At 33.4% G+C, this 25,903-nt stretch overlaps 2 protein-coding genes and 1 long non-coding RNA gene across 11 annotated transcripts; 1 reads left to right on the top strand and 2 right to left on the bottom strand.

The window, feature by feature from the left end:
• The first annotated feature begins 2,476 nt into the window (after nt 1-2,476).
• LOC148569071 (uncharacterized) lies at nt 2,477-3,017 on the top strand. The gene is made up of 2 exons (XM_088484873.1): nt 2,477-2,726; nt 2,800-3,017. Exons 1-2 carry the CDS (start codon nt 2,477-2,479, stop codon nt 3,015-3,017), a joined length of 468 nt encoding a protein of 155 aa, XP_088340999.1.
• Nucleotides 3,018-7,513: 4,496 nt separating this feature from the next.
• LOC107639589 (Protein kinase superfamily protein) lies at nt 7,514-11,631 on the bottom strand. Of its 9 annotated transcripts, none has more exons than XM_088483755.1 (8): nt 11,395-11,612; nt 10,787-11,195; nt 10,475-10,667; nt 9,782-9,914; nt 9,402-9,597; nt 8,967-9,091; nt 8,478-8,636; nt 7,514-8,151 (listed from the first exon to the last, which is right to left on the bottom strand). In XM_088483755.1, exons 3-8 carry the CDS (start codon nt 10,648-10,650, stop codon nt 7,861-7,863), a joined length of 1,080 nt encoding a protein of 359 aa, XP_088339881.1. In that variant the 5' UTR covers nt 10,651-10,667; nt 10,787-11,195; nt 11,395-11,612; the 3' UTR covers nt 7,514-7,860. The 9 variants fall into 9 exon arrangements, with proteins under 9 accessions (XP_088339881.1, XP_088339880.1, XP_088339882.1 ...); XM_088483754.1 differs by having other exon boundaries at nt 11,288-11,577; XM_088483756.1 differs by having other exon boundaries at nt 11,383-11,556.
• Nucleotides 11,632-18,542: 6,911 nt separating this feature from the next.
• Nucleotides 18,543-20,006, bottom strand: LOC148569070 (uncharacterized). The gene is made up of 2 exons (XR_015881170.1): nt 19,591-20,006; nt 18,543-18,836 (listed from the first exon to the last, which is right to left on the bottom strand). It is a non-coding gene; the product is annotated as an uncharacterized LOC148569070 (long non-coding RNA).
• Between the last annotated feature and the right edge of the window lie 5,897 nt (nt 20,007-25,903).

Raw genomic sequence — 25,903 nt, 5'->3', positions numbered from 1 at the left:
ATGTCTAGAGTCATATCTCACTAATAAAATGACGAGATAATTTAGTATGTAATAAAGCATTTTAAGAGTTATAAAAAATCCTAATGGTGCGCATAACAATATCTTCACAGATTCTAAAATTTAAATTGACTCGCAGTGCATGACAAAATTGTTTTGAAAAAATCATACTGAAATTGTATTGTATTGTATTGTTGTTATGTGCGTGAACGATGCTAAACAAACTAATTGTGAATATTTAAACTTATTTTCAAAGTCACATAAAAAATATTATGTAAAAATATCATACTTATCAATATCAATTGATAAAAAAAAGGGTTAACATTTTTATAAATTGGTAAAGTTAGCAGCCTCCCCGATGCTTTTACTTTTCAAATCTTGTCATTTCTCTTTCATTTCTTTTTTAAAGATAAAATTCATCAATTAAAAACTAAAAAAATAGTTAAATTAATTTCATTTTTTACTTGAAAAAGAAAACACGAAACGTTTTAAAATTTTTATATTAATGCCTCATGTAGGGAAGAACTTTGACATGAAAATTTATTTTTCTAACAGAATAAAATATTAAAAACTATTTAATAATTAAAAGCTATTAAAAATTAAAGGCTTTTTTATTTAAATAAATTGTTTGGCTTTTTATATTACGTTATTCTCCTAAATGGTTTTCGTGAACATAAATTCTCTAAACTATATAATATATAAATTGTCTTAGACTCGTGTGTTTTAATCAATATATAAATCATTGTATCCAGGGACGATTTATACATGAATTGCATAGTTGAAGAAGGCATAAATCGTCCAAACTCCCTGTGTGTTAGAAGAAACAAGTAAATCCTCCTAGGCTAAGACGGTTAATGTCTTTTAACCTAAAATCCTCTACCCTGGCATGATTTACGTGCTGCTTCCTAACCCTCTACCCCCTAGTACGATTTACGTGCGAATCCAATCCCCATAATACCCTACCACGATTTACGTGTAATTTTTTATCCCTCAATACCCTAGGACGAGTTATGTGTTACTATGATAAGACACGTTAGTTTGGGACGATTTACGTGCATAAATACAATATCCGATACCATGAAACGATTTATGTGCTGGAAGAGCCTATAAATACAGGAGAACGATATGTGTCGAGCCATATTTCAGCTGAGGATTGCGGAAAGATGGCTGAGAGTGTGTTTTTGTTAGTTCATCATCGGAAAAAGATCGATGAAAACACAAGGGTGTAACGTTCAGTAGCAAAAAACATGTTGGAGTGTTCATAAATCCATCAACGAGTTTAGATGATTTACGAAATAGGATATTACAGAAGTTAGGTAAGTGCGGTAAAAAGCTTGTGAAGCAGATGTTCTTTAGGATCCCTATCTCACTCAGGCAAGGTTATGTGAAGTTTGGAAAATATGAGATGCTAGGCGATGACGACATTCGTGTTATATTTCACAGTCAATCCAGATTTCCAGATTTGGGGGCAATGGAGTTGTTCGCAAGAATGGCTGACGTGGAGGGTAGCTCCGGTGGATCTGCTCCAAATTCGCCCACCGTCGGGGTAGATGGTGCTTTAAGTGCCATTCCGACCCATCATGACGTCGCCGCCCACATTTCATCTCCGTCATTTGCAGCCGATCTGCCTGTTCATACCGATGATGGAGATTACCTGGGTGATGTGCGTACCTTCGAGGAGCTTGCAGCGGCAATCAGAGGGGGACCGGTATTGAATGGTGCAACTACGTTCATGGAGGTCAGAGATAGAGATCCACTTGCTGAGGCCATGGGCGATGATGAGTCAGATTCGGAACCACCCGTTATTGGTGATGAATCCGATGGTGAGGATGACACAAGACCAGTTGGGAGATTGCAAGGCCAATCAAGTTCTCAGACACTACAGTACCCTCCACACTTCTCTATATTGGATCTTGAGGCGATGAATCAACCAACATTTTCAGGTCGACAAATGCCAACTATTCACAGAGACGAGCATGGTATGCATGAGGCAGAAAAGTTTGAGGTCGGGCAGCGGTTTCAGAGTAAGGAGTAGGCAGTGTTGATGGTGAAGAGTTATAATATTCGTCGTGGTGTTCAGTATAAGGTGTTTGAGTCGGACCAGTTGAAGTATCACGGGAAGTGCGTCCAGTTTGGGAATGGGTGTAATTGGCTAATACGCGTGACTATGCGGCAGCGAAAAGGATACTGGGAAGTCCGGAAATACAATGGGCCTCACATATGTCTTGCAACCGAGCTGTCCACCGACCACAGGCAGCTTGATTATCATGTGATCTGTGCATCAATGTTGTTTCTGGTCAGGGCGGATGCAGCAACCTCGGTGAAAGTATTGCAGAATGCAGTCTCAACGAAATATGGTTTCAAACCCAGCTACCGGAAGGTGTTGATGGCTAAGTAGAAGGCGATTACACAGATTTATGGTGATTGGGAGGAATCTTACAACCTAATTCCGAGGTGGATAATCGGGGTTCAGATGTACATGCCGGGCAGTATTGTAATATTGCGTACTTCACCTGTAAGGTCTGGTAATACGGTTGATGAGTCGAGGGTGTTTTTTCATCGATTGTTTTGGACGTTTCCGCCATGCATTGAGGCCTTTCAAGTATTGCAAGCCACTGATTCTATTGATGGTACCCATCTGCATGGCAAGTACGGCGGTACCTTACTCATGGAGATTGCACAAGATGGAAAGTCGAACATACTCCCAGTTGCGTTCAGACTAGTCGAGGGTGAGAACACGGATTCATGGAAGTTCTTCCTTAGTCACCTTCGCCGGCATGTGACCCCACCTGGGCATTCTAGTTATATCTGACCGCCACAATGCAATCAAGGCCGCGTTAGTTTTTGAAGACGGTGGGTGGCTCCCACTGGCCGCCTACCATGCATATTGTGCTAGGCACATAGCTGCTAATTTTGCGCTTAACTTTAAATCTAAGGATGCACAGAAGATTCTGGTGAATGCAGCCTACGCAAAGTCTGAACAGGAGCATGAATATTACATGGAGATTCAAGCTAAATAATAAACGTTAAAAGTGATTCAAGTCTACCCCACCTGCAAGATTCATCATCGGAGCCATTATACATACGGTAAAAGTGATTCAAGCATTAATAATAAACGTTATGTTTGCAGTTAAAGTATATCAAGCTAAATAATAAGCATTATACTTAGCTCGATGAAAGCGGCCAAAGAATGACATCAACTCCTCTCGGCCTGAATGTGTAACCTCCAAAATATCCACGACTGCAGCAATGCTAGTGGTCCAGCTAAGTTCTTTACATTTCGATTGGAAACTCTGCAGAGACACCTATATAACCAAGACAACGTGGCCGAACCCTAGCTATACTTACCGAGTCCGTTGAGATCCGCAACATACGGGAGCCAGCGTAAGTGAACTCTGGCACCAGACTTGTCGCCAAAAAGCATTGTGGACAACAACATCATGATGTAACCACGCGCATAGACCTGTACCGTCAGCTCTGTAGCATCAGCCATACGACACGGTGAACTCATCGATACAGTCCTCAGGAGGAAGTTCACCGAACAACTCTTCAAACCACTGCCACGCAGGCTTTCTACCCTCGATCAACTGCTCAAAGTCACTAAGACAACCACTAACTTGAAATCCATCAACAGGGAGGCCGAACTGATATGCCACATCCTGTAAAGTAACAGTGCACTCCCCAAATGGCATGTGGAAAGTGTGAGTCTCTGGACGCCATCGCTCAACAAAGGCACTAATCAGTGGCTCATCTAGCTTAAACCAATAATCATTCAGCCTAGCAACATGCAGCAATCCGGCGCTATCTAGGTAAGGCATAATACGGTCATACAATATCATCTTTTGTTGCCTATGGATGCTCCGTACACACCGGGTTGGGTGATAACAGAATAACAAGCATAGTCACAACTCAACATCGCTTAACAATAAAAAACATGTATCAGAAATCAACCTCACCCCTAAACCAAACAAGAACCATACCAATCCTAAGCATGTTAAGCTTAAGGTTTTACAAATTTCTAACACAACAAGCATTTTTTTTTCAATAAAATCACATTATTATGACTAAACACATCAACGTCATTGACTATATCAGTTGTAAACCAAACTAACCACTAACCTCTTCGTCGATAAAACTTGCCACGTGCGCGATGTCGTTCAATTGGTACATGTCACCTTCGTTCCTCGCCATCTTGCACCGCCCCCCAACGCCACCAAACCAACCTTCAACCGCCTCCCTTATCACCTCAATCCTCCGCCGTTGGCCACCGTCAACGTTGCCGTGCACCAGAGGCCACCCCTTCTGCCGCCTAACGAACCCTCCACCGCCGCCAACTTTCCTCCACTACACCCTTCCTTCACTTTTTGGTCGTGGCTCTCCTCCACTCAAGTAAGCTCCTCACCGCTAATGGGGTCTCACGAATGAGACATTACTCGTGGAAAGGTAACTAGGGTTGGGGGGTAATACATGATTCGTCCTAGGCTGTTGACGGGTGTATATATGCACGCAAATCATGCTGGGTTGGTGGGGGTTAGGATTGCACGTAAATCGTACTAGGGGGTAGAGGGTTAGGAAGCAGCACGTAAATCGTGCCAGGATAGAGGATTTTAGGTTAAAAGGCATTAACCATCTTAGCCTAGGACGATTTACTTGTTTCTTCTAACACACTGGGGGCTGAGACAATTTATGCCTTCTTCAGCTATGCAATTCATGCATAAATCGTCTCTGGGTACAATGATTTATATATTGATTAAAACACACGAGCTTAGGACGATTTATATATTATATGATTTAAGAGATTCACGTTCACGAAAACCATTTAGGGGAATCACGTAATATGGAAAGCCAAATAATTTATTTAAATAAAAAAGCCAAAATTAAAATATCCATCAAAATTTTTAGAAACTAATTTGGTATCACTCAAATAGTTTTAAAGCGTTGCTACTACACTAGTCAACAAATCTATATAACAGGTGAATTATATCACTTGGCAATTGGCATTTACAAAATGATAGGTACTTTATTTTATCAATTTCGTTAAGTAGATAATAGAAAATATGAACAATATGAATAATAGACTAAAAATTTGGCCTAATACAAGTAAAAAATAAAAAACACTCTCCAAATTATCTAAATAAAAAATACACTCAATTATTCAAAAAATTTAACCATACTAAACCCTAATTTACCAAACCAATTTACCCAAACTGCTTCTTCTCTCCAAATCCTCTGTCACCCCACCTTTATCAATCATCCCACTTTACCGGCGTCAATCGCACCCTCACCAGCTATCATCCTCGCCCCCTGGGATCATCACGTCGTCGCCACTCAGCAAGTATCCCCCTCTCCCTCGCCGACAGCCAATATCGCCGACGGGCTCCGCCTCCCTGTCGCGCATCCGTCGTGCCCCGTGCGTCTCTCTCTCCCTCGTTGGAAGCCAATCTCGGCGTCGATTTTAACCACCGCAGGAAAGAAGGTCAGCTCCGTGATCCCCCTTGACGCGCTATTTGGCTCACCATCCACCATTACCGCGCAACGCTCACTACTCACCGGAGATACTTGTTGCCGGACTCCTTCTTACATTTGTCGTTAGTTGGCATGGCAGACACCATCATTGGTGTCGCACTCAGCCCACTCGCTACTTCAATAGGTTCGTTGATGGCCAGAGTTTTAATTTTCAAAAAGGTGTTCATGAAATGTATTTGGTTAAGTGAATGGATTTTGCCTCTCCTGTACACAAAACAACCATCCACGTAACACTTAAAATAAACATCCAGCTTCCTAAAGAACTGAACATTCTGCATTCGTTAACTGTTTATACTTAAAACCAAATCCAATAAAATAATCATCCGATTATTCATTAAAACAACCATCCAACAACAACCATCCGATTTTGTATGAAACTAGACATCTGCATCCAACATAAAACTTTAATTCATTACCTACTTGGATTGTTGTCCCTAGTACAACGCACTTGCCATCTGAAAGAATAGAATCATCAATGATTAATTAGGATGGTGCAGTAGAAATTTATTCATCCATAGTAAACTCCATCCACAATTATGTGAGGAAAATGCAGGGGTCACTATTCACGGCGAGACTACGACGGTGTCGGCGGGTACAGCGAAAAGGGGGAGGTACAGGGTGGCTGCAGAGGGATCCGCCACAATTACAGAAGAACAGCAGCACAACTTGAGGTTCCGATGCTGTCGGCGGGAGCCTGGAGCGGCATTGGCACGGTCGGTGGGGGGAGGGGCTTGTAACAGCGCAAGTGAGACTACGACAGCGAGAGAAAAACCGGAGATGAGGAGGTTATGATGAGATTAGCAATAATCGTACGCAGTGTGAATAAGTTTAATTGCTAATCCTAGTTTTTTAAATTTTAAAATCTAAAATTAAATAATTAATTAACAATCTGATTTTCAATTATAATTTTACTTTTTTTTTTATTTATTATTTACCTTGTTTACAATTGTCATTGTTTCCTATACTTTCTCAATATACATGCTTAAAATGATCAGGCCTTTTCAATAGGTTAAATTATAAATTAATCATATATTATCATATTTACAATGTGAAAATATTAAGTTGGCCCTATTTTAAGAGAATATACATCTTAATTAGCATGCTTAGTTTTTTATTTTGAAAAAACTTTAAACCTTACTCATCTATTAAATTCCCAATAAATTTTGTATAATTACAACTCATTATTTACTTTTTAATAAATAAGAATGTGTTGGCATTTGGCAATGTCTTTTTCCCTAATAATATTTTTTCTTGTAAAATTCTTTTTTTCTTTTGTGCTTAGTAATATTATAAAATAAAATCTACAATCATCTTGGTAGGCAAACACATGCATATCAATATGCTTTTATTTGTCAAAAATACTATTTATACACTAAAATTAGATACTAAAATCAACCACTAATATATTTGTATATAATTATATATGTAATTTAATTTATTTTTAATGCATATTTATATTCTAATATGTATTTTATATTAGTAATTAATTTTAACAACTAATTTTAGTGTACATATACCATAATTATTTATTTATAAATAAAGTTAAAGACATACAAACAAAGCTTTAACTTCAAACATCTACCTTCTACTACTTATCTTATTTCAGATTGAAGTTTATAGTTTAGACCCGTTGAAAAAATCATGATACCAAACTTCCACAATAAGTGTAGGATATTCGCATATATTAATGAAAAAATATTGACAAATTAAAATACATATTGACATGTTACTCTTTCTGACGTAAACTACAAGATTATTTAAATCTAATGGTCAACAACATATATTATCTTAAAAACTACTCTGAAAATTTTCCTAGGGAATGAATGAAAGAATATTACATTTGAACAAACCCCTTTTTTTTTCCTTACCAAATTTTTGTTTGAAAAATAACATTCTAACAATTTCATATCATTTTCAAAGTGATGTCTTCAGCTAACGTCCACAAATGAGTAGAAAAATACAAGCCATGCACCATCCAATGACAAAGACATTAGTCCCTTAAAAAAATTAATAACTGATTTACTGTTAATCATTACACAATAATTAATAATATTTATCAAAACAAAGCAAATGTTCAAAAAAAAGTGTTTTAAACAATTCTATTTCTTTCTTCTTACTCTTTCCAAAAAAAAAGTCTATGAACAACATTCTATTCTATTTTGTGGAGCATGTTACATTCTTTCTAGTTGTCACCTTAGATGGTTACTCATATAAATGCACTAAAATTATATACCATAATACCATTGCAACTTTTTTCAGTTTTCATCTACACCAAAAGGGAGATTATAGGGGGGGGGGGGGGAAGGAAAAAAAAAAAAAAAAGGTTATCACTTGATGTTAGTTTTTGGTCCTCTTTGAAGAAAACAAATGGCGAATAAAAGCGAACTTCCCTCTGTTCCGGGCGGAATACTGAGTAATGGTACCATTACTTGTCGTCGCTTCCTCAGGCTCGATTTCATCAGGCTCTTGCATGGGAGGAGACGGTGGCGAAAGCGTGAAGAGAAATGCATTGAGCATGCGAATGATCTGACTAAAACTCGGTCTCAGGTTAGGATCTTCGACCCAGCATGATTGTATGATAAAGGCAAGATCCGGGGATATATCTTCAGGCATGCTAGGCCTCTCTTGCTGCAACCTCAAACACAAACCATATCAAGATTAGCCAATATATATATTTCACTCAAGCATTTAATATATCATATGTGTAAGGATTTTACCCCGTCAATCCAATCATATATTGTCTTTGTCACATTATTCAAAATATGTGACTCCGGCAATAATTACTTCAAAAAATCATATACACGATGATTTCTAATTGGTTGAGAGACTATCAAAATTACTCTCTTACCTTTATCTTTCAACATCAGCACATATTAGAAATGTTGGAGTAGAGAACTACATGAATAAGGTAAGGGGCAACAATCATATAGAACTCCATATTTCAAATTTAATACCTTAAATGCAGCAGCATAAGCAGCCTGTAAATTCGACATCCCTTCGAAAGGCATGCGGTTTGTTAGTAGCTCCCACAAAACAATACCAAAGCTATACACATCAACCTTGTTGTTGTAGTGCTTTTTCTCTCCCTGGCGCAATGTCACGGTACTATACAACTGCGAAAAGGAGCAGGCAAAATAAAGTAAGAACTATCTATAAGAGAAAAACTCCAAAACAGCTAAAAAATCAACAGCATAGTTTTAACAATCAAAATTTAGCTCCCTAAAGGGTCTTAAATGTGTGGTTTTTATCTGTTCAGTGATTAAAATACCTTGAAATGCTTTTGAGCAATGTCCTTTCATTAGAAGATATTTGAATAAACGGGACGTCAACATGTGACACGGTAGCATTGGATTGAGTAAATTATAACGGTGATGCAATAAACAAAGGTGCTAAACACCAAAAGAAGAGCTAGCCTTATCAGCACTTCCAAGGTTACAACATACCTCTGGTGCCATCCATCGGTAAGTTCCGGTTTCTGCTGTCATCATTTCAGTCACGGATTCTTCTCTTGCGAGACCAAAATCTGCAAGTTTAACAGACTTCTGATTTGCCGTAAGCAACAGATTGTCTGCATTGTCAAAGTTTCAAAAACAAAGTTGAAGAGAACCACACTAACACAACATGGCTTCAATACATCACATATACCTATATTTTTCACTGTAGCATTAATACATAAAATCACTATCATTAAATTTTAATCTATGATTAAATAGTAGACTTTCCTGTTTTGTAACATTTTATACTACCAAATTCACAATGAAGCAAAATAAGACCCGAAATACCTAAGGATACTAAGGCCACAACATCCATGACAGACATCTAATTTCAATAAACCAAATTACAAATAATGATATTAATCAAATTACGCAAAATAGTACCGGGCTTCAGATCTCTATGTATGATCCCGTTGGCATGTAGCCAATCCATGGCCCGAGCAATATCAAGGGCAAAGTTTATAGCAACATGAAGGTCTAGTAACTTCGGACGGATACTTGTTAAGTATTTCCTCAGTGACATCCCAGGCAATAATTCTGTAACGATCACCATCAAAGGATCCTTACAAGCTCCAATAAACTGCAACCACAAAAAGAAAAATAAAAAGAAAAAAACAATCAGTGACAGCATTATCTTCTAAAGAGTGGAAATCATCACTCATACTAGTACCGAGCGAAAGAATATAACATAACTTCTCATTATCACATAAGATACAACAGATCAATACACAGAGAGAAATTATAATAGCTACAATAGAACTCACCTTAACAAGATTCTCATGGTGGACACGAGACATCATATTAACTTCCCGAGCAAACCGATTTTCAAGGGCAGCTCTTTCTTCAGAAGTGCTCCCACGATTTAAAACTTTGATTGCAACAATTCTCTCTCCATACCTGGAAAATCATTAAATCCACACCTACATAACTTGATACACATACAAATAGCTATAACAGTTGGAATGGTACTCCATGAGCAGTTCAATTTTGACCTTTCATTGGAACTTAAAAACAAAAAATCAAGAGTTTGAAGTCAATTGTTCTTAGGTAAACTCAATACCATAGACATGGTCATATTTTATAGTTAATCCTATATAAGTCAAAGCAGTGAACAGGGAAAATCCCAACATTGTTATTGAAATTTGTGACGTTAGATATTCACTGATTAAACCAACCACTTAATCATCCAATTTTTTTTTTTTAAATAAAATGATCCATATGAGAAATAAAATTAATTAATTATGAAAAACTAAATTGTAGACATGCATCCCACAACTGCAGGATCAGGGTCTTACATACTTGCCCCATTACATAGAATCAGCTACATGGATTAAAAGGCGCCAAAGTATCCTATCATATAATTCATAAATCACAACTAAACATTATTCAAAACTAAATACTTAAGGCATGAAATACAATTAACATCAAAATTCAAAAGGGTTTTTGTTGCCACTAACCTTCCTTCATAGACTTTACCATGAGCTCCCTCACCAATATTGGACCCTATAAACAGAAGTTTTGGATCAACCAAAAGGCTCTCATCGATTGTTAACTGAGTATCTGTTATGAACCCATTTTGCTTCACTGATTTTGACTCAGTGCTTTCCGGAACCGATTCTTCTCTGAAACTCATGCTGCAACCTTACAAAACTATACACCCCAATTCCTCATTTCAATCATTACCCACATAATAATCAAACAATGAAAATCAAAGTATAAAAAGAAAAAGACTTTACTTTCAAAATACAAAATTCAAGACAAAAACCAACCTCCCAGAATCCTCTCCTTTCTACATGAACATCATCAACAAAATAAAGAACCAAACCCCAATTCTTCTGAGTTATATATGAAATTCAACATCAGGAACAACAAAAAAAGGCATCTAGAGCCCCACAAAGTACAAAGCTTCTTCAAACTTGAGCTCCTTTCGTCTAAAGCCACCAATAACAAAAAAGGGAGGCAAAAATATATATAATAACAACAAATAAAAAAATAGTTTTTTTTTTCTTTCCCCTCTTCTGAGATGAACCTGAAAAGAATCAATGATGTCGTTGTTGTTCTTCTTCTTCCTTCTCCTATACCCTAAAAAGTAGGCATGCCCCTTCACCCCTTTTGTTATTTTCAAACAAGTTCAAGGCTTTTGCTTCAGTGAGAAGCTGAGCTTTCGGTGCAGTTCATCTAAAAGAGGAAGGAAAAGAGAAGTGAGATAAGATAATAAACATTAAATAAAAAAAAAAAGAAAGAGAAAAAGAAGATCAAAAGCAACTTACAACAGAAGTTAAAAAAAATACCAACATTTTTTTCCTCCTTTTCTATTTTAAAACAAAATTAAAATTGTGAACGAGAGAGAGAGAAGTGAAAGTACGAAGGAATTTACTGAGTGAGAAAGTGAGAGAGTAGATGATCAAGTTGATGAGGTTTAGAGGAAGAAGAAGAAGAAGAAGAAGAAGAAGAAGATATTCTGATTTCTGAGTGTGTGTTGGGTTGGGTTGGGACGGAGAGAGAGAAAGGTTTCAACTTTCAACTTCAAAAGTGGGAGGAGAGAGAAAGTGTGTAGTGTGTCAGAGAGGGAAAAAAACAAAATAGAAAAATATCGGAAAACTATTTCTTGTGTATGTTAATATAATTAATTTTTGCATATTAAAAGTCTCTTATAAGAAAATGAATTCGTATTTGGAAATTAGAATTAATTTTTAATTAATTAATATTAAATTCAAATTTATTAGCGTTTGACTTATAGAAATTTTTATTTTTTGAATAATTTATAATTTATAATTTAAACTTTATGATATAAAACTTTAAGATAAAAAATATCACTTTCAAAAAAAATTAGCTAATATTAGTTTAAAAAATTGATTCTTTAATTAAACTCTAAAAAATCATTATTGGTAAATAATGAAGCCTAATGAAAAATAAAAATTGTAGCTAAATGTTTTTAAAAATTTTCTATTGCATTTGCAAAAAAGTAAAATTCTATTATATTTGTATTTGTTATTTTTATTTTCATTATGAAAAAGATCATTTATACTCTTTATTAAAAGTCTTATACTCCATAACATAACCATTGTTATAATTGTTAATAGTATTGAATTTTTCATATGACATAAACAATCAATAAAATTCTACATCTAAGTCATAATTATAATCAAGTCTATCTAAGTATTTTAAATTTATGCACTTTTTTTTTTATCTTTCTACCATCACCTCATTCTTCTTGTTTTTTCATTTGAATTTTTTCTTCTTCCTCTTTTTTCTTCTCCTCCTCCATCGTCATCATGATTATCATCATTATCGTTATCATAATCTTCTTCTTATACATATCATCGTTATTGTTATTGTTATTGTTATTGTTGAATTTTTCCATGTTGATGATGTTGTCTGATTCAAAATTGGTTTTTGATATGTTTTTGTTCATTATTCAATCTTATTTATGTGATTGTTTTCAAACTAAGTTAATTGTGTCGCAATTTGATTTAGATGAGTTTCATGAAAAATAGATTAAGTGAAAAAATAATAGTTAAGATGAGAGATTCAAGGTAATTATACTTGTGAGGAAAACACTTCTATTAATGACGAATAAGTAATATAGGAACTAATAATGAGGAATAGAGGTGGAGAACAAGTGTTGAGACCTCCACTAATGTCACAAGAGGATGAATGAGCTTTGTTTAAAGTGGACAAGGGTGGGTTAATGGTTGTCAAGTGTTCTGGTGGATCAACCAAATGCCAGTTTTTACTAGTGAAGATGATGAATGAAAACGATGAACAAGGAGAGGAATTTTGAGGAGAGGAAAAGATGGGTTTTTTAGCTTCTCAACTTCAGAAATAAAAAAGAAGGTAAAAGGTTTTCAGAAAAGAAGCTCTGCTTTAAAGAGGTGGTTTGAGATCCTTTTATAGTGTAAAACCAGAAGAAATCTATTGTCCAATAGTTTTAGTCTGATATTTGATTTACTCCTTTTTCCAAAATATTTTTAGGTATACCTGTCACTTTAAGTCTTTTCAACTGTTCAATGAAGGAAGTTGATTCTCACACGTTAAACTAAAGCTCATGACATGTGACATCAGTGAAGGGACATTTAGTTTGGTTTTCTTTCAACTAGATGACGCTCTTTACACTCCAAATCCAACCAATCCACTTTCACCAATTTAGTTCCCACGGAAAAGAAATTCAACTGCTCAATGTGTTCTTTTGGGTTTCATCATTTTACCCAATACCTTTAGGAGGAACTTGACTCTTGTTTGACCATATTTGTAGGTCATTATAAAAATTATTTATGTACAAAAAGGTTTATATTTTTTAGTACACAATCACAATTATTATATAATTTTAGTTCAGTACTGAGTTAATTGTGTCGCAATCATTATATAATTTCGATTCATTTTTGAGTGAATTAATGTGTATTTGGACTTGTTGTCCTGCACAATTCAAAACTCTTTCTCCTCATCTTCTACTGCTTCTTCTTCTTTTTCATCTTTTTCTTCTTCATCTTCACCTTCTTATTTCATTTTCTCAAAATTCTTTTTTATTTACTCTCTTAAGAGGAATAAAACCAAGAAAAAGAGAAAAAAAATATCAAATAAAAAAAGAAGAAACATATTAATGATGTTGTCTGATCCAAAATTGATTTTGGATGTGTTTTTGTTCATGATTTAGTCTTGTTTGTGTGCTTGTTTTCAAACTGAGTTTATGTGTCGCAATCATTATGGTAATTTTTGGTTCATTTCTGAATTAATTGTGTTGCAATTGTTATGTAATTTCTGTTCATTTCTGAGTTAATTGTGTCGCAATCCATTATATAATTTCGATTCATTTCTGAGTGAATTAAGGTGCATTTGGACTTGTTGTCCTGCACAATTCAAAACTCTTTCTCCTCTTCCTCCTCATCTTTTTCTGTTTCTTCTTCTTTTTCATCTTTTTCTTCTTCATATTTTCCTTCTTATTTTATTTTTTCAAAATTCTTCTTGATTTACTCAAACTTAACACTTTTTTTAGTTTATGTGTTAAATTTGAGTTTATCTCTTGGATAGACCTTAGAAAATCAGTAAAATTGAATAAAAAAAAAAACATAACAAAAAATAATGTATACAATGAATATTTTTCAAGTATTCTACAAAGATAGAGAAAAAAAAGCATTTCATTAATCTTCACAATCCCAGAAAATGAAATCTCCCAAACAGTATTGATATGAATTATGAATTTAATATAAGATACCATGAATATACTCATTTTTTTCTAAAAGGCCTTTTTTTTAAATCTTTTTCTCTGTTGTAGCTAAATTCTCCTCAGTTCAACTTGAAATCTACATGCGAAAATCTCTAAGTTCATATTGAAAATCTTTTATTATTAACATACATTGCTTCTCAAACCTGCAGATTCTTTATTATTGTTCTCCGCTTCTCTTTCTTTCTGAGTTAATTGTGTCACAATCATTATGTAATTTCGGTTCATTTCTGAGTTAATTATGTCGCAATCATTATATAATTTCGATTCATTTCTGAGTGAATTAAGGTGCATTATTTAGGACTAATTATCCTGCACAATTCAAAACTTTTTCTCCTCACCTTCTACTGCAATAACAACAGTAACAGCAGCAACAAAAAAATGACGATGAGGAGAAAACACGCATAGAAAAAGAAGGAGAAGGAGAAGGAGAAGGAGCAAGAGGAGAAGGAGGAGGAGGAACGCAAAGAAAAAGACGACGACGATGATAACGTGAAGCCCTAAATGACTTGATTGGAAGAATGATGTGTGCGTGTCACGCTCTTTTTAATAAGAGTAATTTTTATTAGTGTTAAATTTACTTAGTTGGATTTAGAAAAAAATATTGTTTAGATGTATAATCGATCTAATAAATAATAATTCCTAACATAACAAGTATAAAATTTTAAACTGAATTTGTCAAATTTGTAATAATAAAATTTTAATAATAATTTAAACAAAGAAGTATTCGTGTGATAATAAAGACTTAGAGATAGATTTTAAGGAAGATAATTCTCTTAAAAAAAATTATTTATTAAGATCACAAGTTATTAGCAATTGTTCAGTGGTAAAAAATTTTAGTAATATGTATAAAATTTTAGGATTGAATAGTGATTTATTAAACACTATATTGTGAAGTGGCATTTTTATCAAGTAAAAGCTAAGAGATAAGAATACAAAATACAGTGACATGAAAAATAGCGAAAGATAAGATAATGGTGCAGCTACATAGCCTACACTTGGTGAAAATAAACTGCAATAAAATATTTTCACACTTTTGGCCGTAGTAACAAGTTGTTAATTATGTTATTAAAAAAAAAAAGGATTGGACAACCAAACTATTGAATCCCTTTCAATAATGGTAGGCATAATCAAAATCTGTCCTTTTCTCTTTTAAAATTTAGTAAAACTCAAATTTTAAACAAGAGCTTTTGACCAAGTTAAAATAATTTTCCATCTGCATATACATGTTTATTAGGTTATCAAATAATTTAAATTAAAATATTTAGCCCAATAAGATATTTTTAAAATTCAAAAGTGATTTGGGATTAAAAATAAGTTGATTATTTTATTTACAATTTTAGTTTTCCAAATTTTTAGTTATTTTTAATTCAATCTCATTTTAGGGTTTATTTAATGAGTTTTAACTAACTGTTGGATTAAAAACTAAAAATAAAAAGTTTAATTTTTTCTCAAGGCATTTAATATATAATAAACTTAAAAGTATACATTTAGTTTATATATTTTTTCGAATTTCCTAATTATAGTATCTTTAAAAATATATTTAAATCACTTGTTAGAAAAAAATTCAAAATTTTAATAAAAAATTTATATATAGACCAAAATTAATCACCATATATTTATATGTAAATACATATATTACGTTACATATATTTTAATATATAAATAATTAATTTTTTTTATGTATATAAGATGGTTAAAAATTTAATACTTTATCATAATTAATACCACGGCCCACGGGTATCAATTTACAAAATCTAATATATTTTAAAATAAACTTTAAAATGAAAAAAAAATTAAAGCATGTGACAAATTAAAAAAAGACACGTGGAAGACGTGAGAGTGAAGGTTGGAAGGTTATATATAGCAGCAGCATCAGCGATTGCCGATTGGGACGTTGTTGGTCGAGGATGTTTCACATATATCATCTCTTTATCATACTCCATCTTATTAAGCTCCACTCATGGTCCTTACCTTATTCACCGTTCGATTACCTTTAATTGGAAGATTTTCTTATTCAACGGTCAAAAAATTAGCGACTACCAATGGACTCTATATTAATGGTATGTCTTAAAAAACCCTTCAGATATGTATGAATATTATTATAATGATAATGGGACACCGGACACTATTCCTTCATGTACGGACATATCTCACCGTTTACTCGGCTCGGCTTAAACGGCTGGCTCACTTTAATTTTGCCTCGTGCGGAAATATATAGGTGGAACGGTCAATCGATACATTTTTTAATACATCAATATGAATAATAATAAATAAATAATTGTTTTCCCAAAATAATCGTGTTAACTTGATGGATCAGGGGTGTTCATACATCACTTTCGTATTCGATTAAAGTTTTAAATAATGGTCGAAGAATCAATCATATGCCAACAAATAAGAGTTTCAATTGTCTTATTGGTGATATTATCAGGTTGCAAAGAGGAGGAAGAGGACGAGAATATTTGTGATTTAAAGAAAATAATGATATTTAACTCGTGTTTTTGTGTTCATCATCAAAATTTAATTAGTCATCTTGTATGATAATAAAATTTACGAGTCTTGTAATATAATGTTAATAGTTTAAAATTTTGGTGTTTATATACTAACACTCACAAGCATGGAGTATATTTACGGATGCACGGATTGAATTTAGGATGGAATTACGTATTAGTATTTTTTGTTTAAGTAATTCGATCCAATTTTATGAAGTATTTAACGAGCCTTGTAAATTATAGTAGATTATGTATAGATGTTCATTGTGAAAGACTTTTTGGTGGTTATGTAGTAATCACCCACTATTTAGAAAATGACTAACTATAATCATAGTAACTACCCTTTATGGTAAGAATGTTCTCGGTTCTGTTCAAATCGATTTTGAAAATAAAATCAATTCAATCATGTTAAGGCCTACGGGCCAGTCCATAATTAGAGTTGTATGCCATAATCTAAAAGCACTCTCGCAGGAGCATCTTGACACACAAGAAAATCCATCCAAATCACGTCCCTAGAGATTCGACTTGTATCTGGGAAGGAAAATGCAAATTCTCTCAAATTCACCCACCTCAATATTAGTTTGGATAAGTAATTTAAGAAGAATGTTAGAAGATCAGTAAATTTTGTAATTTGTAGTTATTAATTAGTCATTATTAATATTTTTAATATATAAAATTGTATTTGAATGCACTACAAAGACAAAAACAAAAGACAATATCATATTTTATAATATATTTAGTTTAAAAAATAAAGACAAAAATATATTTTTATATATGTCTTTTAGTCAAATTTTTGTATCAACCTCCACTTAAAATATATGGAAATATGAAATTTAGCGACTATTTTAATGATTTTTCTTTTTCTTCTTTTTAGCTGTCGTCTCTTTATCTTAACTTCGTCGTCCCTGAAGTTCTCTAATCTTTATTGGTATCATAATAACAAAAAGCAAGAGTGAAGAAGATGAATGGACAAAAAAAATGAAGAAAGAGTATCAAGGTGAAATAAAGAAAATGAAGAGTTAAAAAGATGAAAAAAGAGTATGAATGTGAAGTGAAAAAAAATAAATATTGAACTAACTGGGATTTAATTAAAAGAAATCAAGAAGACATAGAAAAGAGTTTTCTTTTATTATAAGATGGGATTTGATTAAAAAATATTATAGGTTCTTAAAAAAAAATCAAAAGGGATATAATGTTTTTTTTTTATCTATTTATTTAACTGTATCTATATTTTTAACTACAAAACAAAGACATTTGATAAATTTTTGTTTACTATTTTCAAATATAATATAAAAGCATAAAAATATTAGAGATCTCTGTCTTTATATCTTTGTTTTTATATCTTTGTATTAAATACAACATTCAAACATAATCTGAAGATTTATATTATAAGTAATTTATAAATAAATTATTTTGTATTTAATTTTTTAATTACAAAAATGTTTGTTTTAAAGTAGTAGCAAGGTTTTGAAAACCGGACCGGTCATTGAACCGCTCTAGTCACTGGTTTACTGGTTTATTGGTTTGACCGGTCTAACCGTGGTTCAACCGGAAAAACCGTTCCTTAATAAAATAATAAATAAATTATAAATAAACATCCTAAAGTATCTTTCTAATTTAAAACCCTATATAAAATATCACCAACTAAATGTAATTAATCATCAAAATACTCAAATTTACAGCAAATATGTTGACATTTAACATAATTATACTTTCTTTAAAAATAGTTGGATTGAATTGCAGTGCACAAGTTAAAAATAGAGAATATAACCTTAATGTAGCTAAGTCAAAAAGTAAAACAAAACAGGATTCTTACGCTTGTAGGCTTCAATATAATCATTACCATACAGAAGAACTTTCTTGAAGGGATTTATGGCAACCAAAATTGTACAAGATATGATTAACAAGGTTAAATTAAAAGAACACTTTCCAGTTGTCTCACTGAGTCCAGCTAGATGGAACAAACATCACTGTGTACTATGGTAATTCTAGATCAAATCTTACTTTTCCATCAGGCAGTAAAACAACAGACTCAGTTCCAGACGATGTTATTATCTTCACCAGCTCCCAATTCCCATTTGAAAGTTGAAGCCAACACTAAACCTTCTGAAACAATGAACTTTAGAAGTAAGGGAAAGAAATAGAAAATTCTAAACTATCCATGTCTTACTAATAATGAGAACAGAAAAACTCAATCTCTTGAACTCAATAATTACATCAGTTATTCAACTAAATAATTGCATCGGTTATCATAAACTGATTTCAAAGCCTAGAAGCAGAGTGAAATTAAAAACATGAGGCATATAATCAATCAAAAGATCAATTGCAAATTTTTTAACAAGAACAGCAGTTAAGAACAATGAAATTAATAAATCATTCACGAAATTAAAAACAGCAGCAGCATTCAGCAACAAACACTTAGCATTCAGCACAAACAGCATTCAGCAACAAGACCATATCTGAACTCAACAATCAACATTCAGCAACAAACATTACAAAACATTAACCAATAATCACACTAAACCTCCAACCAGCAACCAGCAATGACAAAATAGCAACAAACATGTAAACACTCTAAAATAGTGATGACACTAAACCTGCACCCAGCAACCAGCAATTACAAAACAGCAACATTATCAAACATTACAAAACATTACACACAAATTTGAACAAAAATTCCAGAAATTAAAAAGAACAAGAAGAACAAAGCATTCAGAAATTAAACAGAGCCATCACTTATCAGTAAACAGAGCAAATTAAAAGGAAGAAGCGAATGCGAAGCAAAATTAAACAAACCCATCAGTAACCAGAAACAAAATTAAACAGAGCCATCACTCATCACTCATCAGTAACCACTAACCATGGCAAAATTAAAAGGAAGGAGCGGATGCGAAGCAAAATTAAACAAACTAACAGAGCCAGGGATGGGGGCAAGGAGAAGGAGAGAAGGGGGCAAGGGGCTCTCAGCGCTACCGAAGCTTTGTTTATTTTTTCTGGGTTGTAAACGAAACGGCGACGAGACGACGGCGAGCTGCTCCAAGGCTTGAACAGAGAAGCCAGGGATGGGGATGACGTGCCGCGCTAGAATAGAGGTCCTGGGTTTTGGCTCGGGAAAGGGGGAAGGAGGAACCCACGGAGGCGCCGACAACCACGCACGGCGGTAGTAGAATCGTTGAGGAGGAGGCTAGGGTTTTGGTTTGTCCGTATTGTGAACTTTGATTTAGAAGGGGATGAGATGAGTGTGGCATTCACGAATGAGAGAGGGGTGTTGGGGGAAGGGGGTGACCGGGTGAGAGTGACGCGTTGCTTTTCCTTTTTTTCTTTTTTCCAAAAAACTCCAAACGGCGTCGTTTTTAAGGAACCGGTCGGTTTCCGGTTCGGTCCAACCGGCCGATTTTTGGCCGGTTCAACGGTTTTTAAACAGTTCTTGACAGAACGGTTATAGACAGCGGACCGGACCATTTTTGTTGCCGGTTCCCGGTTAAACCGGTTCGACCGGCCGGTCCGGTCCGGTTTTCAGAACATTGAGTAGTAGTGATATAACGGCTTTTAAAAAAGAAAGTTTTTTTTTTTACTTTTTTTAATATTTTAAATAATTTTTTAAAAATTTATAAGTTAATTTTAAAAATATTATCAAACAATAATATTTTAATTTTTTATAATTTAAAAATAAAAAAAAATAACTTTTAAATTTTTCCAAACAAATTCTTAACATGAAATTATTAACTTGAACATCTGAATTCTTTGCACGTATCCTCCACCAACTAGTTAAAAATTCTACGTCTGAAAGAAGTTAAATTTTCATCGCCTCAAAAAGAGTTTAACTAAGCAATTCCTAATTGAATATATCCGATATATAATTTGTTATCATTCGTTGAGAATGAGATCCATCTAAATTATTTTACTTTTTATTTGATAGCCAATTTGTTTGAATTGGTTTGAATTTTAGTTCGCATCCAGTTCCTCTTGGGGTAACTTAGTCCTCCTCTTTGCCCATTTCTTCCTCTCAAAATCATCTTCTGTGTTGAATTCCATTTTTTTAAATTGGTGCTGGCACAAATAATTCTACCTACTGTAAACTCTATTCATTTTAAACGAATACTTATATTTGATAAAAAGAAATTATGACTTATCTTATTGGTTTTTCTCTTTACGATTTTTTTATAATTCATGAATACGTTGATTTATAGTGTCCAAATATTTATATTCTTTTAAAATCATTATATCCTTTTCATTTGTTCGGTATATTAAATCTAGTTTGATGGACAATCTCTTTGTTGGAAAAAAAAAATCTAGTATTTTGTATTTTTTATCTAATATTTTAATTAACTAAATAAGTGGATTTTAGTATTTTCATATTTTGTATGATTATGGTAATTATATAAATGTTATTAAAATTAAAATAATCTTTTTATATATTTTAATAATATTTTTTAATAATACTTTTTAAAAAATTATTACTAAAATATTATTTTAAATTTAGTAATATTTTTTAAAATATTATAATTACCATAATTATCTTAATGTAGGTATATTAAAATGATCCAACTAAATAATATATAAATATTTGTAGGGTAGGAAGAATGCATGCACGTTTATGGCGCTTGGCTTACTAAAAATGTTCATATATCATTATTTGATTTGATAACTAAATAATGTCATATATGGAATTCAGGGTACAACATTTAACAGTACTAATTGTAGTCTTCAATGGCATTATGCCAAATTCTGAGTTGATGACCTAGCTAGGGCTGCTACGCTAGTTGGAATTTCAATTTCAACATCTCTAGCTTCTCACTTACTTTTGCGACTTTGTCCCCACGTTTTCTTTTTTACACTGTTGCCATTGACAATTTTAATTTTTCTCAATTTTTGTTTCAATTGACCTTAAATTATACCAATAACTTTTGTAATCACATGTTCGGCAGATGTAATAATGGAAATCCTACTTAGTTCTGTTTGTGGTATTTCTTGTGACCAATATTGTTATTTTTATTTGGATACATTGAGTTTTTTTACTTGAATTCTTATAGAGTGATTTTGGTAATATTTATGTCTTTTTCTCTAGCTAAATCGTGATTCTAAACAATAATTTAAGATATACATGTAAATTGTAAAACACAACCATGAATTTGATATATAAAATTCTTGTTTAAATTATATAACAAAATCACTATTTATATATGTTTATTGTGGTAAATTGTGGATAAGAAGATGATTAATTAGTGAGTATAAATTGTAAATTAGAACCATGATTTTGAATAAAAACTGTAATTTAGATACTCATGGGACGAAAAATTTTTTCCTAAGCTAAAGAGAGGGGGGTAAATGAGAGAAAATTTTGGTAAAAAATGATTTAATTATTTTGTCGGTTTCTAATTTTATTAAATTTTAAATTAGGTTTTTATATATTTTTTTAATTGAGTCCTTGTATTATATCAAATTTTGTAATTAAGTTTTTACTGTGACAAAAAAATTAGAATTAACACAATATTTTGTTAAATAAAATAGAATATTCCGTCAAGTATGAGGTATATTCATTTTGTTTAACAAAATATTCTGTTAATTTTAATGTTTTTGTCGTAATAGAGACTTAATTACAAAATCAGATATGTTATAAAAATTCAATTGAAAAGAAAAAAGTATAATGACTAAATTAAAAATTCAATAAAACTAAAGGACTAATAAAATAATTAAACTAAAAAAAATCTTATCACAAAAATGTCTGTTATCTCAGTTTCAATTGAATGATATTACTTACATGAAAAACTTTATTTAACAACAACAACAACAACAACAACAATATATCATTTACTTAAATATGTAGGAAGAAACATAATAAAAAAAATTATTAATTTTTGTCTTTTGGTATACTATACAAAATTCATATCTTAATTTAGTATTTAAGTCTGATTCATTGTTAAAACATAGTTATTTTACGGGATAATTTTTTTTAAAAACGTTAGTTGAATAAACATAGCAAACCATACAAGAATAACTAACAACAAAAATATAACTAAGGCTATCAAAATATTCACAACTCATATCATACATCAAAAGGTAATTTGTCATCATTAACATGCATATAGATCCAGTTAATCTACAGTCTACACTCCATATATTAAATATGTACATATATGAACATACGGCACCTAGGAACTAACCCATATAAAAAGTCTCTAAACTGACATCCGGACTAATATCTCTAAACTTACCGAATCTCTTTGGTTTACTAACAAAAGTGAGAGACTACTCAATGTCTATGCTAAGTAAAAAAACTGGTGTTTTTGCCTACCAACAGAGGTCCGTTGGCGTAGACCAGCACTAGAGCCTCACCTAGTAATCGGTATTGGGATTGTAGTTGCTCCGCAGGAAAAAGTGGTGCATGTGGCTCTGGAGGTATAATCACCTCAGGAGGAAGCTCAGGTACGTACACGTCATCATAATCAGGTACAAGTGCCACTTGATTACCTGGCTAAGCTGGAATGAACTGAGCGGAAAAAGGCTGAGTAGGTGCATCAGGATGTAACTATGAGAGGGAAAAATCATGGTATATCTGGATCAAAGTTCGGGCTATCGAGCGGGTGTAGAAATAGTCTGTCTCGTAGTACGTATAGTCTGATGCGAGGCTCCTCGCATTATACATAGTAGCTACCGAAGCCAGGATCCTTGTACACATAGGGCTGCGACGTCTCATAGAATAGTACGCCCGTCTCCATCTGAAGGAAAAAAGTTGGGGTAAGAACTTGGGAGTTTTTAGTAAGGTCGGTTTACCGAAACCTTACCGAAAACTCCCAAGTTCTTACTCCAATCATTTTCCTTCATATGGAGACGGGAATAATGTTCTATGAGATGTCACAGTCCCATGTGTACGAAAATTTCAGCTTGAATAGCTACTATGTATACTACGGGGAGTCTTGCATCAGACTATACGTATTACGAGACAAACCATTTCTATACTTTCTTGATAGCTCGTACTTTGATCCGGATATGCTGTATGACTTTCTCCTTTCATGGTTACATCCCGGATGTACCTACTCAGCCTTTTCCCACTCGGATCATTCCAGCTGAGCCAGTAATCAGGCGGCACCTGTGCCTGATTATGATGATATGTACATACCTGAGCTTCCTCTTGAGGTGATTATACTTCTAGAGTCACAGGCACCACTTTCTCCCGCGGAGCAGCTACAGGCCCAATACGAACCACTGGGTGAGGCTCTAGTGCTAGTCCACACCAACAGACCTCTGCTAGTAAGCGAAAATGACAGTAGCAGTTCTTTTGGAGGGACAGAGGTCCCATAGGATTCTGAGGAGGAGGATTCGGAGGAGATAGAACTGCCTTCTTCTGGGAGCAACCAGTCTGCGGGTGGGCTACACATGGATTTGCTTAATGGAGACAAAATCACCATCCCTGCCAGACATACAATTATACAATTCTCAAATATTTAGGGCAATCAATCACAATCTTACATCCATCAAATTTAAGATCAAGGCATTTAGTCTATAAATATTTAAACCCTTAACATTTAATCAGGATAAGATCTCCTTTTGCATCACAATCACGAAGTAAGACAAAACCTACATCCTTGCCAAATTGATAATCATATCACAGTTAACCATAAACCTTACAAACCAATAATTTCACCTTTTCTATAATCTAAAAATTAATAGTCAATTATCTTTTCTCAAAGAGTCATTTAAGTTTTTACATTGATTCTTATATTAGTACTTTCAAAATATTTAGCAATAATGTCGAAATCCTTTTTTTAAATTCCATACCCAAGGCTGTCACCAAAACAGTCTTGACAGTCCATTTTTTTCCTACCTTAAAAATATCAAACGACCTCGGAATCGCGCAAACTTTATATTCACACGGCCATCTCGGACTAAGATTTCTGTCAATCTAAAGATTATAATTTTCTAACCATTCTTGCTCCAAAAATGAAGGAATAACCGTGGCTTCCCTATTTCACAATAGCACTACACCTTGTTCCTTTACAAGGTTCCTATACGTCATGTAACGATTACGTACTAATCCGTTTTTATAATATAGGTATCTTAGAAACACTAGACTTTGTTTTAGTTTTAGTCCCAATGTATTCTGATCTAATTTAGATTTTACATAATTTTTACAAAAAGACTATTCTACATTTTCAAAAACCAAAAAAGACAGCAGCAGTATCCAATTCAAAAACCAATATAAATTTCAGTTTAAATCCAATAACTCTCAAAATTAACATGGTTCAACTAGACTCATTTAGGTTCCTTTTTCAATTAATTCCAGGTCAATATCATTCCTAATGAAAGAGTATGTAGCTTGGAAATTAGTTCTTTTTTTGCACAATTCTGTTTTAAAAACTAACGAATACAACTTCTTCCAAGTAGCATAATTTACTCATTAAAGCTTAGATCACCCTAAAATTTGGACTGAACACACTAGATATACCAAGCTTTCATTTACATTTGGTTGAAATGCAATAGGTGTTCAATTCTAGGAGTTGAGTACTGGAAGTTACTGACATAAGTGCTGGAAAACTGTTTTCTCTGCTTCAGACAATAATTTTCAGGAAAATAAACTAGATTCATCAAACTTTCAAACAAAATTAGTTTCACCTCAAAATTCAATTTGTGGCAATCGTGGCAAGGCAAAAATTGTTATCCCACTCGAAATTCTGCAGCAAAAAAAGTTTCAACAACCATACTTCAAAAATTTACCATAATTCACATAGTTAACGAACTACCCCACAATTCTCCAATCTAACTCTAGACATCCCAGGTTCACCCTAAACTTTATCCTGCATGATTCTGATCATTGTGGAAATAGTTATAATCATTTAAAGTTGCTGCACTTTCCATAATGATGTAGAAAAACAGATTTAGCATTCTAATTTCGTAAATTTATAACTAAATCCACATAGGGATAACAAAAATCCATGGCAGGGTGGCTACCTGTGGGATTTACCCACCAGGGGGGGTATGGGGCTTGGGGATGGGAGACGGGGATGGGGCCCCGTATAAACGGGGTAGGGGTAGAGATCCCGACCCCGTGGAGACTGGTTTAACCTCCGTTTATATGAAAAGACTAAAAGGTCCCTATATATATATATATAATGAGAATGAGACCTAGCCATAAATGAAAATTCAAAAGCTTCAAAGCCTCTCCTCAGATTTCT

Source organism: Arachis ipaensis, chromosome B4, assembly GCF_059453495.1.
Source record: "Arachis ipaensis isolate K30076 ecotype BB chromosome B4, ASM5945349v1, whole genome shotgun sequence".
Taxonomy (NCBI): Eukaryota; Viridiplantae; Streptophyta; class Magnoliopsida; order Fabales; family Fabaceae; genus Arachis; species Arachis ipaensis.
Note: the sequence above shows the minus strand (reverse complement) of the source record. Positions and strands in the feature narration are given on the sequence as shown.